Source organism: Chenopodium album, chromosome 15 (assembly GCF_948465745.1).
Source record: "Chenopodium album chromosome 15, dcCheAlbu1.1, whole genome shotgun sequence".
In the NCBI taxonomy this organism is placed as follows: domain Eukaryota; kingdom Viridiplantae; phylum Streptophyta; class Magnoliopsida; order Caryophyllales; family Amaranthaceae; genus Chenopodium; species Chenopodium album.
Window position 1 is genome coordinate 13,410,119 of NC_137848.1, and position 19,538 is coordinate 13,429,656.

Genomic DNA, 19,538 nt, shown 5'->3' on the forward strand with positions numbered 1-19,538 from the left:
TATATGCTTGTATATTGAATCCAATTATTATTTAAGTTAAACAATATTGTCGTCAAGTTTTCACTTTATTCTCTAATCTTATAGAGTAATAGCGCAATACCAAATTACCAATACTAATCAAGTAATCATGAATGATGGAACATTATATTGATGAATCTTGGCTGTAACGATAATGATATGTATGTAATACAAGAAAAAGGTCGGACAATCCCCACTAAAAATGTCACACCAACTCCAACCATTATAATATGACATTTATGTAAACGTTGGGATGTTGGGTATCATATGGTCCTATATAAAAGTGCATAGAGTCTATCTCTTTTCGTCTCATAGACTATAGTATAATTACTATTACTATTCTTGATACTTATCATATCGCATGGTTTTATAAAATGACTTACTACAGAGTATTTGATTATTGATGTTATTTAAGTGGATGTTATAAGAGTTAAGTGATTGATTTTATAATGGAATGTGACAAAGAAGTAGATTAGAGATCGAAATCTTACTTATAGAGAAGATTAAAATATATGTAGTATTAAAATAATAGCAGAGTCAAAAATAGGATGTAAAGAATAATATTTATTGCTTAAAAATAAAAAAGATAAAAGAGTAAAAGGGGATCTCAAATTCTCAACTTACAAGAATTCAAGGAAACTTCTTAGTCATATAGACTGATACCTACTTATGCGATTTTTCATAAAAAAAAAATTTATTATCAATTATAAAGTTGGGAAAATGAAATTAAAAGTGAACCTGAACTCACAGTTGGAAGGTGAGAGCTCTACTATTAAACCTTCGCTTGATCCTTTCTACTAGTATATAATTAAAGTCCTATGAGCTATGCTGGTACGACCACATAATTGATTGCTACATTAATTGTTAAATGAAACAACTTTAGTAGTGACAAATGAAAATTATTGCCTTATCATGCAAGGGAGTCTTGATTTTTCTAACCAACATACTCCTTAGACATGGCCAGCTAATTCATTAAGGATACCTTCTTTTCTTCTCTCTTTTTACCAACTAATTATACTTCCCTTATTACTTGCAAACCTTTGCGTACGTTTCTCAACTAAAATCATACATTTTTCCTCTTGTTTCTTACAAAATGAAGAAGGGTGCATATGTACTCATATTCTTGGTTTGGGCTTTCATCACCATTGTCACCCCTACTCTTGTTCAATGGTCCTTTGTTGCTGCTGACGAGGCCCAGGCTCAGGCTCAGGCTCAGGCTCAGAATCAGGCTACAACGCCATCAATAGAAGGTATATATGGAGTGACCCTTTAAAATTTGTTAGTGTGCTGTTCATCTTCAGCATAATGTGGTTCAGTTTAAGTTATAGTGCACACATATATAAAGAGTATGCATAGCTCTATAATAGGTTGTCACTATGAAAAATATGCGCGTTTTGAACCAAAACTCTATGTTGCTAACAAGGGGTGCACATAACTCTATTGTTTGGTAGTTGCTATGAAAATATGCGCGTTTTGAACCCAAAACTCAACCAAGACACTATTTTGACTCAACCAAGACACTATTTTGCTAACATGCTTCTATTGGTATGTTTAATTATATGATGTGCTAAATTGTTTGAGAATTTCTTTTCAGATAAGCCCAGTGATGAAGAAGGAACAACAGTAAGACAGTACAGAAAAATGCTGGTGCTGATTGACGGAATCAATAGACGAAACGTGCCACTGGCTGAGCCAGCAGTATCACCTGATTCAGAAGTCCAGCAAACTGCAGCATCACAAGCACAACCATTCGACCAAGGGGCAGAGAGATGGCCCGTGGATATCATGTCTGAGACCTTACCATTCATCTACTAAGGCGACGATTATGTAAACTATGGACATCAAGTACTGTTAGATGATGCAAGATTAAATTGTACATAATATACTAATTTTATATTCCATTTATTATAATTTTGATCACGATGTAGGTGTTGTTATATAGTGCTCTGCAAATAAAACAGATTCAATACAAAATCGTAAAAAATGTACTGAAAGTTTGTGACTTTTGACCATTAAAGTCTTTAAACATAAGTCACAATGAATTATGGAGTATTTAGTGAAAATTGGTATTATCAGATATTTAAACATCAGCCAAAATTCCCCAAAACTCTTCCCTTTATTTCGTTTTAAGTAAACATGAATTAGTACTCGATCACTTCAAGAAAAATGTAACAATTTCGTACTATCATTTAGAATTATGAATTAGTCTGGTTTACTTATGCATCAAATCTAGTCTAAGTTTCATACCTAACAATGAAAGAAGCAATGATTATCTTGAAACATCCTGAAGTTTTTTTTTTTTTTTTGACAAGACATCCTGAAGTTAACAAACGTACGTTCAAAGAAGTAGATAGCAGTTATATTTTACAGTACTAGCTAAGAGCCTAAGAACAAAATTGTTTACATTTGAACTTTTAATGCCGTACATTTACAAAGAAATGTCAAAAACTGACCCGACCCTACTTAGACCCAACCTAAACCAAAGTGATCCGGTTTGGAAATCAATCTGTGTGGGCACACTAATTTAGCAGGACTTAAAGCCGACTACACCCGATCATCCCAGCTAGAGACCACCGCGAACAGCATAGCTGCATAATGAGTCGCATATTTGATACAGGGCATCAGCAGAGGAGCAGGACTCCAAAGTACATAATAATCGCCTGAAGTATGATTGATGGCACCCAACTACTACCAGCAGCACCCGTATCGTTACCTGCACCGGCCAGCCAGCAAGAAAGCAAAATTATTACTCATATTAAGAATATATGTGCATGTTATCTAGCACTTTTATTTTGATTATATTAGTAAAATTGCATTAGTAAGTGCATTAGATGTTGGCCTCTTCATTATGTTGCCCCCAACCTGCTGGCAACCCTTTCAATATCTAATTATTTTTTAATGTTCCCGCCATCCGAATTTAAATCAATTAATTAACAAATACGGAGTAATCACAAATTTACAATGTATCTAAACCCTTTCAATATTTCATTGTTTCATTTTGAATTTTCTTTAACTATTTTAGCTGCAAATTGAACTACTATAGCCCTTAAATTTTCCTGAAATTAACTTATTTTTCATGATCAACCTAGTTGGCAAGCAAAGTGGGATTGATCCTACAACCTTGTAAGATAGTACAATTCTTATTACTAGATCAAACATTATCTGATATCATACACACCCACATAATCCTTTCACTGGGAAATAAACTGTCCATCTTTGTGGTTTTCTAAAATAAACCAAGATTTTTGGTCAGGAAAAATATTGTTTTCATTAATACATAGTTGTATATAATTAAGAGATTAGTTTTATATTGTAAATCACCACTGCAATAAAGTATTAGATTCTCACAAGTTTGATATAAAAATGTAAGGGAACTTTTTTTTAGGTAGAAATAAAAATTTAGTATTTAAAAACTAACTTTTTGTTCATTTGCTTAATTGAAATCTTCCAATGTGCAAAAATATACAAAGTATGTAATAAAAATAAACATATCTCTAGATATACCCGAATGCATAATAGAGGTACTGCATAGATTAAGCTTATACTTCATTATATTAGTTTAAATCAATTTTGGTTAGGACAAGTGAATGAGGAATTGGTAAAAGCACAAACAACAGGAGATCTGGACAAGCCATTTTATTAGCAACCCTTTTCTCTCTTAAAGTAAAGCCAATAATCATCAAAATCCGGCACGCTAGCTAGGATAAAGTTCACTAGCAACAGTAGCAACAATTGTATTACGTATTTAATTCGAAATTTCAATTGTAATTAGTCAAAATAAAAAGGTGCATTGTGGGAAGTTCATGAAAATAATATAGTAATGACATAAATTAGGACAAAAGAGTAAGCAGTAATTTAAACATACCACATTGTCTAGTAGAGTTGTTAGAATCAGGGCAAAGGCAGAGCAAGGCTTCAGTTTCAACATCAAACCCACAATTCCCTCCAGATTTTGTACACCTCTCACACCCCATATCCGGCACACTATAGCTAAACTTCAACCCGTACGACCAATCCATAGGCGACGCTCCTTTTAATTTATCCACGTCATAAAAACTTGTAAAATGCGTACAGTCTAGTATATCCATACTCATCACCTTTAGGGTACTATACCCCGTAAAACAACATGGGGGCGGGGGCACCCCATTTCCCCCAGCTGGTGCCCCCGTCCCCGTCCCTACTCCCATCCCACCTCCCCCAATAGGTGCCCCCGTCCCCATTCCACCTCCTCCTCCAATTGGTGCCCCCGTCCCTACCCCCGGTCCGCCCCCCATCCCACCTCCCCCAATTGGTGCCGGGGGTCCAGCTCCCATCCCGCCTCCCCCAATTATCGTTGCTCCGGTCCCTACCTCTGGTCCCGCCCCCATCCCACCTTCCCCAATCGGTGCCCCGGGTTCTCCCTCCATCTCAGTTTTCCCCACCCCTGGCCCTGCCCCAACCCCAGTTCCCACACCTATTCCCGCTCCTGACCCCATATTACCACCACCACCATAGCCGCCGCCACTACCACCAAAGCCAGTATTATTATTATTCCCACCACCACCATAAAAGTACCCTGCAGGACCAGTATTATTACTTGCACCAGGGTTAACCAACCCACCAGTAGTAAAAATACGAAACGAATTACAAGAAGAGTACAACTCCTGACACTTATGACCAGCAAACTCGAAACAAAGAGAGCTAAACCGATGAAGAATCGGAGAATCAATAGAGCAGTTCAGTAAAGCAAATACAGTATCAGGTGAAGGAGGGATAATAGCGTACTGAATATCAGTTAGACGCACATCATGATGAGGTTGTAGTACGGTACATGTAGACATATCCGGGTCGTAAACCGTAAGAGTTTGTGACTTATAGTCTACGGACTCAACTTTGTAGTTGCCATTTGGTGTGATGAAGAAGAGGGAAGTGGACGAGGTGTTGCATGTGAACATGTTGCGGAACTGCGGTGCACCGCACCCGTCGTCGATGCTGAAGGGGTAGTGTATCGGGATCGTGCCGCATTGCGAGCGGCATTCCGAGGAGGATGGGGTGAGGAGGTGGAGGAAGAGGAGGAGGAGGAGGAGGAGGGTGAGGGAAGATGTGGGCTGGAGAGGATTATGCATTGCTTGTTTTAGAGTGTAATGTTAAAAAGTGTGAAAAGTGTTAAAAGAGATTGTTCACCACTCATCAAAAGGGTTTGTTTTTAGTACCAGATTTTGAATTTGAAAGGATATTTCACTATTTGAAATTGTTGAAATCAAATTTTTATTGCTGGTAATATAGTTAGTAGTTCTTACAATGTATGAACCTAGTTTTGGTATAATGATTGCATTTTGAATTTGACACTTTTTATTAAGTTTTACTCCCTCCGTTTTTAAAATACTTGCTTTATTTCTTCCCGAGCGGAGTTTTAGGAGGAATTGGAGAAAAAAAATAAAATATAAAGATATTGGGGTAGGTGGAAAAATAAAAAAAATTGTAAAAAACAAAAGTAGTGGAGAGAATTGGAGGAGAGAGAATATAAAATTAATATAATATGATTCATGGTGGGTTCACTAGGTGAGGGAAAGTAATTAAATATTGTAAAACCTTTCCAAATAGGAAATGAAACAAGTATTTAAAAACGGCCGGAAAAAGAAAATGGAGTAAATATTTAAAAATGGAGGGAGTAATTAATATTCTTCGTGATTTTACTACTTGTATAAATAAAGTGTAATAATGTAGGCTTTTCTAGTTTCATTTCATAATATATTTTTCAAATACTATAAATTTTTCATTTTTTTTTACTAGTACATTAAATTTAGCAAATTAATATATTTAAGATTTTTACATTAATCAAGCGTGAACAACTAAAGTGTAACCATTACATATGATACGAAGGGATTAGTATGATTAAGCTAGACTAGTACGGAGTAAAAGAGAGGTGAAAAGTTGAAAAATTACATAGATTTGTGTTGAATTTGTGTATAGGTTGTCGTGGTATTGGAGAACAGCAATAATATGAATATATGTTGCGTTGAGCTTTGTGAAAGTTTCTTTGATGGAGTGTATTCTTTTCGTCCCCAACCCACTTTGATATATGGGCCATGGCCATGGGGGAATCAATATATTGTAAAAAGTACAAGTAATTTATTTTGTTCTCTCTCAATTTAGAATATAATTTTTATACTTCAATCTTTTATAAGATTCAAAATATTATTTATAACTTTGTTTATATTTCTAATAAAAATAAAAATTTACATTCAAACAAACAACACTTATCACATCATTTGCATTCAACGGCGATGGTTTTCTCGTAATGCTTTAAAAGTTGATTGATTGCCAATATTACGGAGTACAATGCATATGAAGTCTAATTTTCTAGTAGGAAATAAAAGTTAAGAAAAGTTATTTGGTTAACATAAGCATATAAGTAAAATTTATAAGGAAGATTTATTTCCTATAAAATGAGATAAGTTGCTTCTCTAGATGAATAGATTTGCCATAAGAATTACAAGTTTACAACTTCTAATGCTCAAGAAAACAATACTCAATCAATCAAGAAAAAACATAGAGATTACAAAGATAAGAAACAAGTACGAAATACCATTTTAAGTACAATCAAACGATCACTAGATAAGAAATATGTACGAAATAACATCTTAAGTGTAACTAAACGATTACTCTTAACGAGTGGCCCATATCTTGTGAGCAAATGCATGCCCAATGAGCCACTCAACTCAAGTACTCAACCATACCCAAACTGAATTTGCATCTGAACATATAACCAAAAACAAGCTTGGGAACTATCTTGCCACACTAGGAGCCAAAAAGGTGCCCTATTTTCAATCTAAACTCTGCGATAAACAGAAGATAAAAGACAACGCAATCTTCGAAAAGGTAGGGACGCAATTCCGCAATTTCTCCCCACTTTTTTGAATTTTTTTGGGCAATTAATGTGTTCCATTCACACCCAAACCTTAACTTAAATGTTCTAATGATCTGAACATGCGTGCATAAGCTTGTTTTTTTTACTTGTAGAGCAAAAATTAATCAACTTTAGCTATGTTTTTGAAATTTTACGGCAATGTAAGTTTATACTATCAAAATTGATGATTTTGTTGTACGTGCTAATCAGATAATTTAAAATGTCTCTTTTAGTAGAAAATTGTTATATACACCCAAGTATATAGTATAACTAAAGGTATTATTTGCTCATTTTATTATTAAATAAGCAAATAAATACCCTTGGATACACCATACACCCGACTGCATATAAGAATAAAAATAACAACATAACACATTAACAAAGTAGTACTTCTATAGTCTTATTTCATAATTATATGTAGCACAAAAGGTAGGAAGGACAACTACTTTGGCCTCTTAAGTACATTACCATACAACTTACAACCATCCTTTGTAGTTTGGTTGACATTAAAATACATTTTTTTTTTCTTGATAAAAAACATAATATACTACGTATATAGCACCATACCATGCTCGTCAAAAGTAACTTACTAAAACACATTATTCATATAGACCGATATTCATCACACTTCCATGCATATATATATGCTAGGATGTTGTGGCTTGCATATTCTTGACAAAGCTCGGCTAGACTTTAGTGAAGCGAAGGTAGCCCTTCTTGGAAGGAAGATCAGTAGTCTCAAACCCTTGAGGAAACATCTCCTTGGCTTGATCATTGTTGACACTTGGAGAGATCACGACCTTCTCGCCGGGTTTCCAGTTAACAGGGGTGGCAACCTTGTGCTCTGTTGCCTTCTGCAGCGAGTCCAATACCCTCACCACCTCGTCCATGTTCCTTCCTGTTGTTGCTGGGTATAGGAAACTTAGCTTAACCTACACTCAATTTTAACACAAATAAATTCAATTGTTATAGGATAAAGGGGAGTACTCATAAAAGACATTCAAGGCCAAATTATAGGTAGCAGACTACTGCCACTTATTTTAACACAAATAAATTCAATTGTTATAGGATAAAGGGGAGTACTCATAAAAGACATTCAAGGCCAAATTATAGGTACCAGACTACTGCCAGTTATTAGGCTATTAACCAACTAAACTAGTCGACATATACTTATCACTGTATAAGATTTGTAACACCAATTTCCTTTTTTTTAAAAATTTTTTTTTCTTTTTTTTTTCCTAAGCTAAATCATACAGAGTTTTAATATGTTGTACATAGCGTATATTGTTACCAATTTACCATGCCTTAAGATGCCTAGTTACTTAAAAATTTTCAATTGTTATAGGATAAAGGGGAGTACTCATAAAAGACATTCAAGGCCAAATTATAGGTACCAGACTACTGCCAGTTATTAGGCTATTAACCAACTAAACTAGTCCACATATACTTATTACTGTATAAGATTTGTAACACCAATTTCCTTTTTTTTTTTAAAGTTTTTTTCTTTTTTTTTTTCTAAGCTAAATCATACAGAGTTTTAATATGTTGTACATAGCGTATATTGTTACCAATTTACCATGCCTTAAGATGCCTAGCTACTTAAAAATTGATGCATTTTACTATTTTAGCATCATTCACAAGTAATTTATTTTATGAAGTCGACATCCAAAAATTGATGCATTTTACTATTTTAGCATCATTCACAAGTAATTTATTTTATGAAGTCGACATCCAAAAATTGATGCATTTTACTATTTAGCATCATTCACAAGTAATTTATTTTATGAAGTCGACATCTATTTGACACCCCTACTTACCCCTAGTTTGAAATCCTGAATTCGTCTGCCATTCTCAACAATTGTTACATATCGTATATGTATGTACTAATGTACAGAAATTCAAAAACGCAATGATTCTATTCATCCATAATATATAAGAAAGCTAAGTAAGAAAAATTACCAACTTATCAGGACCAACAATATGTAAAGCACGAGAAGGAAGTTGCTGTCCATTGGAGCTTTTCTCATCAGGATCCACCATGTTCAGCTGCTTTATTATCTCCCTCTTTGGATCTGCTATTATTGGGTACGTCACCTTATGTCCTCCCTAATCAATGGAAAAACGTAATCCCACAACTCCATTCAAATTAAATTAAATTAAATTAATAGACACGTTGATAGTGTAGTTTAAACTGAATAACGTGACAAATAAATTTAAACGGAAAACACGTGTAGACGATAAGAGTATAAATAATAAAAAACCATACGGAATAGGCTTCGACGTCCTTGATCCACTCTTTGTGAGAAGCAATATCATCACAAGATAAGCCCAAAAGCTTGGCCCCTCTCTTTGAGAACTTATCAGCATAAGCTGCCATCATTCCTAGTTCCGTGGTACAAACTGGTGTAAAGTCACCTAGTTCAAATACACAATTTAAATTTAATTACATATATACATAATTAGTTTATTTAGAAATAACAATGGCTCAAACTGAATAAACACATGAGCAACAACCAACAACAATCAAAGCCTTAATCATGTCCCAAAAATAGGGTTGGCTACGTAAACCAAGATTTTATCTATGTACTCAGCTCGCTAGCCATGACCCTCTATTTCAACTTTACAAGTCGTCATAAAATTTTTTAATTTATTTTTATGTGATCTTACTAATCTATGCATGCACGTACTTCTTTTATTCAACTAAATTGTCTACTACCATATCTCTGTTTAATTATTCGCAGCAAAAAAGTATTAAACAGAAGTAGTAAATTATCTAATAACAACATGATCTATTATACTCTCGAGTATACCTAAATCTAGGCTGAAACCGGGCTACGGTGCTCGTCTGGCCTAGCCCGGCCCCATATCATCTCACTTATGATCAGCTCTACAACTAGTAATAAGTAAGTAAAAAAGCAAAGAAATAAATAAAAAACAAAAAACCTGGATGAGAGAAGAGAATGGTCCAGCTATCAGCAAAGTAGTCATGAAGCTTGAATTTGCCAGTGGTAGTCTCCACTTCAAGGTTTGGCACCGCATCTCCTATTGTTATTCCTGGCATTTTTTTCTCTCTTTAATTTTGTTTTACTCCAGATAATTGGATTTAAATTGTAGTTGATCAAACTAAGAGTTTGGTGTACATATATGTAGAAGAGAAATTTATATAACGTGGTATAAGCCAAGTAATTGCTAGGTGCATGTAGAGAACGTGGCGGATGTGGATGTGTGGTGGCTCCTTTGCATGGTCTTGAGTGTCGATTTTTTATTTTCTCATTCCGAAAATACTTTTTCTATCCGACCGAAGATAATAATCATCAAAGTTGTTTATGCATGTGAAAATGCATATGGATGAACATAATGTGATTTAGGGCCTATTCTAATTGACTTAATTTAGTTGAACTAAATTGAATTAAATTGAATTAAATTTACTGGAGCTAAACTGAATATTTTATAAGAGAAGGAAATTAAGAACCAAACTAAACTGAACTTATTAAAACTAAACTAAACTGAACTGAAAATAATTTGAAGAAAACACGTCCTTAGTAATACAAATACAAAAAACACAAAAGAGAAAAGGATTTGCATGGTTTCGTCTAATAAAATGAGAAAACGTCTAGAAATTTAGTTAAGTGGGTTCCAAATCAAGCTTAATTAATAGAAAATAAAAAGTAATATGTGGAAAATTATCATTTTTTTGCCAACTAAAATTTGAGATATTAATTCAATTCACTATTGTATCACTCTTTGTGTGTACGATGTGCCCATCCACTAGCAACAATGATAGATAACAGGTTTATATCACTACAAGAAAAGGGTCTAATTTCGACGGAACGGTTCCGACGGACATGAAAATCCGTCGGAAAATACTTAATTTCAGACGGATTTAATTTCCGTAGGAAATTTCTGACGAATTTGGAATTTCTGTCGAAAATCCGTCGGAAATTTACGACAGAAATTAAATTATGTCGGAAATTAAGTGATTTCCGACGGATTTTATTGCGTTGGAAATTTTCGACGGATTATTCGGTCGGAAATTAAAGTTTCCGACGGAATTTAATTCCGTCAGAAAATTTCCGACGGAATAATATAAGTTTCCGACGGAATTTTGACTTTTTTTTAAAAAAAAAAAAAAAGAAAACAAATCAGAACCCTAATAAACCCGCCTCTTTACCCTTACCCCTTTATTTCTCTCTCCTCCCTCATTCTTCCTGTTCTCCTTCTCCCTCCTCCCTCCTCTTCTTTGCCCCTTCTTCATCTCCCTTCTTCCTCCTTCCTTCTTTTTCGTTCGCCCTCCTCTTCTTCTCCCTTTCCCCTTTCTTTTTCGTTTGTTCTTCATCAAACACACCATCAAACTAATTCGTGAAACCCTAATTAATTTTTTGAACAAAGTAAGGTTTTTCATGTCAAATTCGACCATGAAAACTCTAGATCTAGAGTTTTCATGGTCGAATTTGACCTTTAAAACCCAAATTCAAGCCAATTTCGAGGTGGTGTTGGTGAAATTCAAGGTATGTTCTTACTTTTTCTTACTTATTTTTGGTTTGTGAGTTTTATTTTTTATTTTTTATTTTTTTTATATTTTTTTTATGGTTTTTGGTTGAGTTGCGGTGGTGGGGGGTTTGAGTGGTTTCGATTGTGGGGTTAGGGTGGAGTGGTTTCGATTGTGGGGTTGTGGTGGGTAGATCTGGGTTAGGTTGAGTTGTGGTGTCGTGCAGTTAGGAGTGTAAATGAGTCAATACGTTAGTGAACTACTCGCGAACAAGCTCGGTCAAAGCTTGGTCAAAACTCGTTTGTTAAGCTAACAAACAAACTTGAAAAAAAATCTTAAGCTCGTCAAATAAATGAACAAAGCTCGAACAACATCATGTTCGACTCGGTAATGTTCATGAACATCTCGTTAAGTCAATTTATAAGTTTTTTCACGCCCAATTAAAATTCAAAAAATTTATATATCTTTTATTCATACATATTCGTAAAAAGTACTAATTATTTCATCATATAAAAGCATGAAAACTCCGTCATTATCTTTTTCTATAGAATATAAACATCTTATATAAAATTAAATGGATGTGTTAAAATTTAAAAGAAATCATTTTTTAAATGATAAATTAAGGCTCGTTTATTTTCAAGCCCGATTTAGACCCGTTCAAGCTCGAACTTAAACTCGAAATGCAAACGAGTACGTTCGTGAACAAAGCTCGAACAAGCCAAATTCTTAACGAGCCCAGCTCGAACAAGATTTTTAAAAGCTCGTTCAAGCTCGAGATAGTTCGAACACGAATAGTTCTTATCAAGTTTAGCTCGAACAAACTAAAACTCGGCTCGACCCGGATTGTTTGTAGCCCTACGTGCAGTGGTGGTTAGTGGTGGTGGGGGATTAGCGTTAGGGTCGTGCGAAGGGAGGGAGGTCAGTGGTGGTTCTTGGTGGGTGGGGGCTAGTAGTGGTGGGGGATTAGGGTTAGGGTCATGCTGAAGGGAGGGAGGTTAGTTGGGGTTTAGATTGGGCCTGGAGGTTTGGGGGTTTGGTGGTGGGGGCTGGTGGTGATTAGGGTAGAGGTCTGATGGGGGTTTGGTGGTGGTGGTTGGAGGTTGTGAAACGCCGTGCCGGTGGTGGCGCGACGTTTTTTTTTTATTTCGGTGAAAGCAGTTTTCGACGGAAAATCCGTCGGAACTTCCCACGGATTTGTGTCCGTCGGAGGTTTTCGACGGATTTTTCTAGTGCCGGAAAATGCCTTCCGAGGAATGAATTCCGTCGGAAAAGTGCTTCCAACGGAATTTTCGTCGGAAAAGGTGGTTTTTCCTACCAAGGCGTTTCCGACAACCACTTTCGATGGAATTCCGTCAAAAACCCCTTTTCCAACGGATTTCAAGGTGTTTCCGATAGAATTTTTCCGTCGGAAATGGGCTTTTTTCTAGTAGTGTATTATCTTGTCAATATTCTGTAAAGATGTATTTTGTGTAATTTAGGTATCTCATGATTAGGTTGTAAATACCTATATATATTCAATGAATGAGAAGCCTCCACTCAAGGAGAATTACAATAGTAAATGGTATCAGATTCTTTTTAGGGTTTCTCTTCTTTCAAAACCCTAATCGATCCAATAGCCTAGCCGTCCACGCACCATCTCATGTTCGCATCCTACAACCACCAATGGCCGGTGATGACGTCCCTCCACCTCCCCCTCTTCCCTCAAATAGCCCCTTCCACCCGGCTTTTGCCGTCTCCAACATCAGAAATCTAATGAGTGTAACCCTAGATAATGAAGATGCATAATACACTACGTGGGTTGAACTTTTTCAAATTCAAGCTTGTGCCTTCAACGTTCTCGATCACATTGACGCCAAAGGTTTCTTGTCCAACAGACATTGATGATGCAATAATGTGGAAGAGATTAGATGCAATTGTGAAGCAATGAATCTATAGTACCATCTCCAAAGCCCTTGTTCACACAATCATAAAACCGGGCGCCACGACTCTTGAGTTATGGACCCAACTTGAAGAGGTGTTTCATGATAACAAGTATACTAGGGCCGTTTACTTGGAAGAGCAGTTCTTAATCACGAAGCTTGAACGCTTTGCAAACATGGCTGATTAATGTAAAGAAATCAAACTCCTTGCCAATCAACTAGCAAATGTTGATTACCTCTTCGTATACTTGTCATGCAATCCGGTATAACACCAATGTACCGAACACATTGAGATGGACTTTCATTTTGTACGTGATAAGGTCGCTCTAGGTGAGATCAAGGTCCTACATGTTCCGCCTTCATACCAATACGCAGATATTTTCACCAAAGGTTTACCCTGTCAACTATTCTTAGACTTCAGAAACAGTCTCAGTGTTCAACCTCCTCCCGCTTCGACTGCGGGGGGTGTGATAGATAATAGGTTTATATTATCTTGTCAATAGTATGTAAAGATATATTTTGTGTAATTTAAGTATCTCATGATTAGGTTGTAAATACCTATATATATATTCAATGAATGAGAAAGCCTCCACTGAAGGAGAATTACATTATTCTACAAACAAAGTTTATAAATGAGTAATTGAATATTTGTGTGAAATTAAATATATCTAAGAGACCAATTCCATGTGACAACAAGTCTCTTGAATTTGATCTTAAAAGTAACTGATTTAGCATATAGAAAAAAGCATGATGATTATATGAATAATTTTAAGAAACTAGGTTTTTAAATAACCTCTATGTACCCACTAGATCCACCACTGCCCCACTGCTAGTCCATATGGATAAAGGTAATGAGAGCTTTTTTTTTTTTTTTTTTTTTTTTTTTTTTGGGAAAGGGTCAAGAGCTTTTCTATGTTCACTTTAATGGGGAAAACAAAAACAAGATTACTAGGAGTCTTTACAGCGACTTAATTTATTTATTGACAAATAATGATATGCTGCAATTGTATCACCTAATCAAATTAAAGATAACCTAGCTAAATTTCACTAGCTAAATATAGATAAAGAGTTGGGTCGAATTCGCAAAGAACGGGTAAGCATTGGTTTAAGAGTTAAACTAGGTTCATTGTGAACAAATATAAGGAATTCAATGTAAGTATCATATGAACATGAATTTGGTCGTACTATCTAGGTCAATGAGTTCTCCCTCTAGCAGACTCTTGCAATTTACTAGATTTGATCCACATATTATTGCAATTTTAAGATGATGTTTCTACCTCTTAGCTTGACGTTTAACTCGGTGTTTACAAGCATAACTAATCAAACGTAGCCTTCGGTCGTCAATTAATCAATAAATAATAGCAAATGATAGGTTGATAGCATAAACCAATTCAAATTCAATAAGATTTTAATACCATCCAAACAGTTTGAAATCCCCGGCCTTAACCCTAGTATATATGTAACTACTCACACATAATTAAATCAAACAGAACTAAGAAAATCACAATTAATAATATATAATAAAGACTAAACTTGAAAAATAATGAAAGATGAACAAAAAAATAATAATAAATGTATACTACCTCTAAAATTGTTATTGATATAAATTTGAATTCAAAGTGCTAATCGAATGCTTGAGAGAAATTAGCTAAGTAAAAGTGCTTAAAAGTAAACTAGTTTACGAAATTACGAAATAATAAAAGTGTGATTACATCAAATAAACCAGTCCCTATTTATAGAGTAGCCAAGAAGAAGCTTAATAATCAACCTAAGGGCCTGTTCACTTTAACTTAATTTTAGTTCAGTTCAGTTTAGCTCAACTCCAATCAGTTTAGTTCAGTTCAGCTCCTAATTTCCTTCTCTAATAAAATATTCATTTCAGTTCAGTTTAGCTCCAATCAGTTCAGTTCAGTTCACTTCAATAAATGTCAACATGCCCTAAATAGGTTGGTCAAGGGCTCCAAGACTCCACCCGATGACACTATGCAATGCCTCTTGATTGGGCGCGAGCACCAACACTTAGAAAATCACTTTAAAAGAACCAACCTATATAGATGTATCACCTAGGTGGTCATATATAGATGGAAATATTAATAGTCAAAGATGCATTTTGAAAACTGAAAAAATAAAAGAGAAGGTATTAAGTCATTTCATCAGTCCGAACTGATAAAGTGCGGATTTTTGATATCTTCAATTAGCGGGATGATATCCTCTATTTGCCGGATGATATCCTTTACTGGCTATATGATATCCTTTATTGGCTATATGTGTGATATCCTGTATTGGCTGGATGATATTTTTACTGGCTGGATGATATCCTCTATTGGCTATAAGATATCCTTTATTGGCTTTGTGATATCTTTTATTGGCTGGATGATATTTATACTGGCTGGATGATATCCTCTATTGACTATATGATATCGTGGCTGGATGATAAATCATATAGCCAATAGAGGATATCATAGACACAATCATAAATGATATCATATAGCCAATAGAATATCATCCAACCATGATATCATATAGCCAATAGAGGATATCATAGACACAATCATAAATGATATCATATAGCCAATAGAATATCATCCAACCATGATATCATATAGCCAACAGAGGATATCATCCAGCTAATAAAGAATATCATATATAGACACAATCATAAATGATATCATATAGCCAATAAAGGATATCATCCAACCATGATATCATATACCTAATAGAGGATATCATCCATCCAATAAAGAATATCATATATAGACACAATCATAAATGATATCATATAGCCAATAGAGGATATCATCCAGTCATGATATCATATAGCCAACAAAGGATATCATACAAGGATAAGTATAATTTGTTTGATGATATATATGTATAACAATGGCGGAACCTCAATTGAAGAGCTCATACTAAAGGTAATGGGTATAACAGAACTTGCTCATTTCTCAACCAAAATACATGCATTTGTCATCAAAATTCTCACAATTCAACATACAATCATATGAGACAAACAATTTCAACAATTATACCATTTATCCATCACATAAGAATGCCCCAATTCGATTTTTTGGGCACTTTTTGAAAATCCAAGAATAAAACTTTCTCTCTCTTCCGTCATGAATGACCTCGCTTCTCTCCTTCTGTAATACCTCGTATTTTTATATGTATTTTATTTAAAATAAGTATTTTGAGAAGTATTTAATTGAATTAAATGTCTTATTTAAAGTATTTTAGTTATTTATTTTTAATAAGTTTGGAAACATTTTATAAAAGGAAAGTTTATTTAATTAATTATTTTAATTAAGTTGGGGTTTAATTTAGGAAAGTTTTATTTTAGTAAAGTTTTATTAGGGATGGGATTAGGAAAATTAAAAAGGAAAGTTTAGGGAGAAGGGTCTTAGAGAAGGGGTATAAATATCCCACATATGAGGCAAATCAAACTTTGCTCAGAATGGAGAAAACCCAAGGTAAACTTCTCTCTCCTTTTTCCTTATTTTCTTTCTTTTTTCTTTCTCCTTTTCCCCCTTCCCTTTTTTTTTTGTTCGGCTACCCTTCACCACCACCGGCCGACCATCGGCAGCGGTGGCCGCCAGCTGCCAGCAGCCAGCAGCGCTAGCCGCCAGCCGCCGACAGCAGCCTGGTGGCTGTCGGCTGCCAGGTTTTCCGAAAAAAAAAAATTAATCTTTGTTTTAAAAAAAAACCAATTTAATCTTATATCTAAATATTAATTATGGGTTTTGTGATTTGATTTTTGATGTTTGACTATGAGTATTATGTTAATTAATTTTCAGATTATGTTTGTAACTAAAAAGCCCCAATTTTTTGAAACCCTAGGTTCTTGATTTATAAATTATTGAAGGATTATGATATATAATGGTGTAAACCTTTGATTAAAGTGTTTTAAGACTAAATTACAGCAAGATTTAATTAAAATATAGTGCTGGAATTTTTGGTAAAGCATTAAAAATCAAGTTTCCTTAAGGAATTTTAATTACCCATTAATTGGGATTGAAGTATGATATTTTAAATATAATTTCAGCTTATTTTAAATAAATTATGAGGGGTTTTATAATAGTATATATTGCTGGAAATTTGTGTAGAGTGGATTTTAATATTCTTCTATGATTTTAAATTGTAGGAGACTTTGAAGTGAGTGATTTCTATTAATTATGGCGATATTAAGATCGTATTCAAGGTACGTTCGCGTACTTAGCATAATTATATTGGTGTAGTAGCATGCTAAATGTGTTTGATTGATTACAAGTAGTATCATGCTAGGTTTGGATTGGAAATTATGATTTGGATGTTATTAGTGATTGGATTATGAAGCATGATTTGTTTGTGATGGATTATTGGATGGAAAATAATAGTTTGGAATATTATTTATGAACCACATATTTATTTATGGCATGTTAGAGAGCATGTTTAATTAAACTAAATGTTTAATTTAGTTTAGAATATTGAAAAGGAATTTTATTATGGTTCATATAAATTTATTGATGCTTTAAGCATGAGGAAAGAGCTATATAAGTGTTCATGTACACGAGGAATAAATTGTATGTTGGTGCCTTAGTGCTAAGGTGTTTTTAACACCGAGGGATAGGATTTGTGGCGCTTTATGCGTTTAAGGTGTCCTTGACACCGAGGTAGAATTAAAAAGGGTTCAACATTTAATTTTATATGATCACTAATTATTCAAGAATTAAATTGGTATGTTGAATTGTTTGATTAATTATTGTTGATTGACTGATTATGGTTTGAGAGTCATCACTGAGTTTAATAATTTGTAAATAACGTAAAGTGAAAGAAATTACGCACCAAAACTCTTGGAACGTATATACCTTGAGTATGAATATATGGGGGGGAGTTATGTGACTTTATATTTGATCATAACTTTTACTGGAGTACAGGATGCTGTACATTCCTTTTATTATTATTATGCGTAGGAATTCCGCCACCTATGTGTGGTTTTTGATGCTGGCACGGTTAGCTCCCGTGTCAGTAACCTCAATTTATTTGGGGGAGGTTAGTGGGAAACCCGTTCGATGCGTATCAACGCTAAATAAATTATTTAGTGTCGAGAGAGAACTTTTATTGAATGTTGTATGCTTGAAAAACAGGTGCAACAAGGTAAGTCGTGTATTGATAGGGAATTGCATGCTAGTGTGTTATTTACGCTTATGTACTCAGCTTTGCTGATTGTGTGTTTTGTGTGTTTGTTGGCCTTGTCTTTATCTTGGCCCTATGATGACCCATTTTTAATGGAGAGTAGTGGAAATAGGTAGAGATAAGCTTTTCAGGTGATGAAGCATTTTCATGAATGGGTATGAGTGAAGAGCGAATCATGCTAGTTTCTATAAGTATATGATGTGTTTATTGTTTTAATTATTTATGATATTATTATGCGTGACTAACGAAAAGGTTTTGAATTTGGTTTGGTTTTAATAAGGGCCTATAATGGTTCCAAGTTATAGGTTGATTTTATTTTAATTCGTTTGACTTTGGTTTGACTTTACTTCGTTGATTGACTTTTCAAATTGACTTGTTTTGAATGATTTTGAAATTTGTCTTACGCTGTGTGTCTTTGATAGTTGTCTTAGCCGTTATCACGGTGGCGGTAATGTCTTAGATATTCCTATTAAAGTTTTAAACAGGGCAAAACAGGTATTTTAAAAAGTAAGGAATTTCTAAGGTGTTACACCCTCGCCATTGATGTCTTCATCATCACCGTCGCCTATAGAGAGAAGGACATCCACCATTGTTGCCATCATCGTCATCGTCGTCTTTATCGTCATCATCATCTCCTCCACCTCACGAACGATTTGGTTAGGCTTGACTGACCTAATAGTTTATGAAAATAAAAACTACATTGTTTTCATTTTTGATCTCAAATTAACTAATAAACTAGGTTACCATGTGTATTCTACAAGTCTACAATGAGTATACTACGGGTACATTAATTTCATTCTTGATTTTAAACTTCCTATATGTACTTATGAACTAGAATATGTACTTATGAACTAGAATATTGTGAGTATACTACATTCAATCTTGATTCTAAACTCCAAAGGTTAGCCATGAGAATAAACTAACTATTTTTGTTTCGTTTTATTTACAATTTTGTTTTTGACAAAACGTTTTATTTACTATAAAAAAGGCTAATTTATGTAACTTTTAGGTAAAATTGGTATAAATCATCTTTTTTGTCCAACTTTTTTTTTAA

The 19,538-nt window shown here is 34.4% G+C and overlaps 2 protein-coding genes across 2 annotated transcripts; one reads left to right on the top strand and one right to left on the bottom strand.

Moving 5' to 3' along the window:
* Positions 1 to 940: 940 nt before the first annotated feature.
* On the top strand, positions 941 to 1,938 carry LOC145581956 (uncharacterized). Its single transcript, XM_081638998.1, has 2 exons — positions 941 to 1,268; positions 1,613 to 1,938. The coding sequence occupies exons 1-2, from the start codon at positions 1,112 to 1,114 to the stop codon at positions 1,831 to 1,833; spliced, it is 378 nt and encodes a 125-aa protein (XP_081495124.1). The 5' UTR covers positions 941 to 1,111; the 3' UTR covers positions 1,834 to 1,938.
* A 5,643-nt stretch (positions 1,939 to 7,581) lies between these two features.
* Positions 7,582 to 9,996, bottom strand: LOC145581957 (1-Cys peroxiredoxin-like). Its single transcript, XM_081638999.1, has 4 exons — positions 9,851 to 9,996; positions 9,174 to 9,322; positions 8,867 to 9,013; positions 7,582 to 7,839 (listed from the first exon to the last, which is right to left on the bottom strand). Exons 1-4 carry the CDS (start codon positions 9,966 to 9,968, stop codon positions 7,594 to 7,596), a joined length of 660 nt encoding a protein of 219 aa, XP_081495125.1. The 5' UTR covers positions 9,969 to 9,996; the 3' UTR covers positions 7,582 to 7,593.
* Positions 9,997 to 19,538: the final 9,542 nt, after the last annotated feature.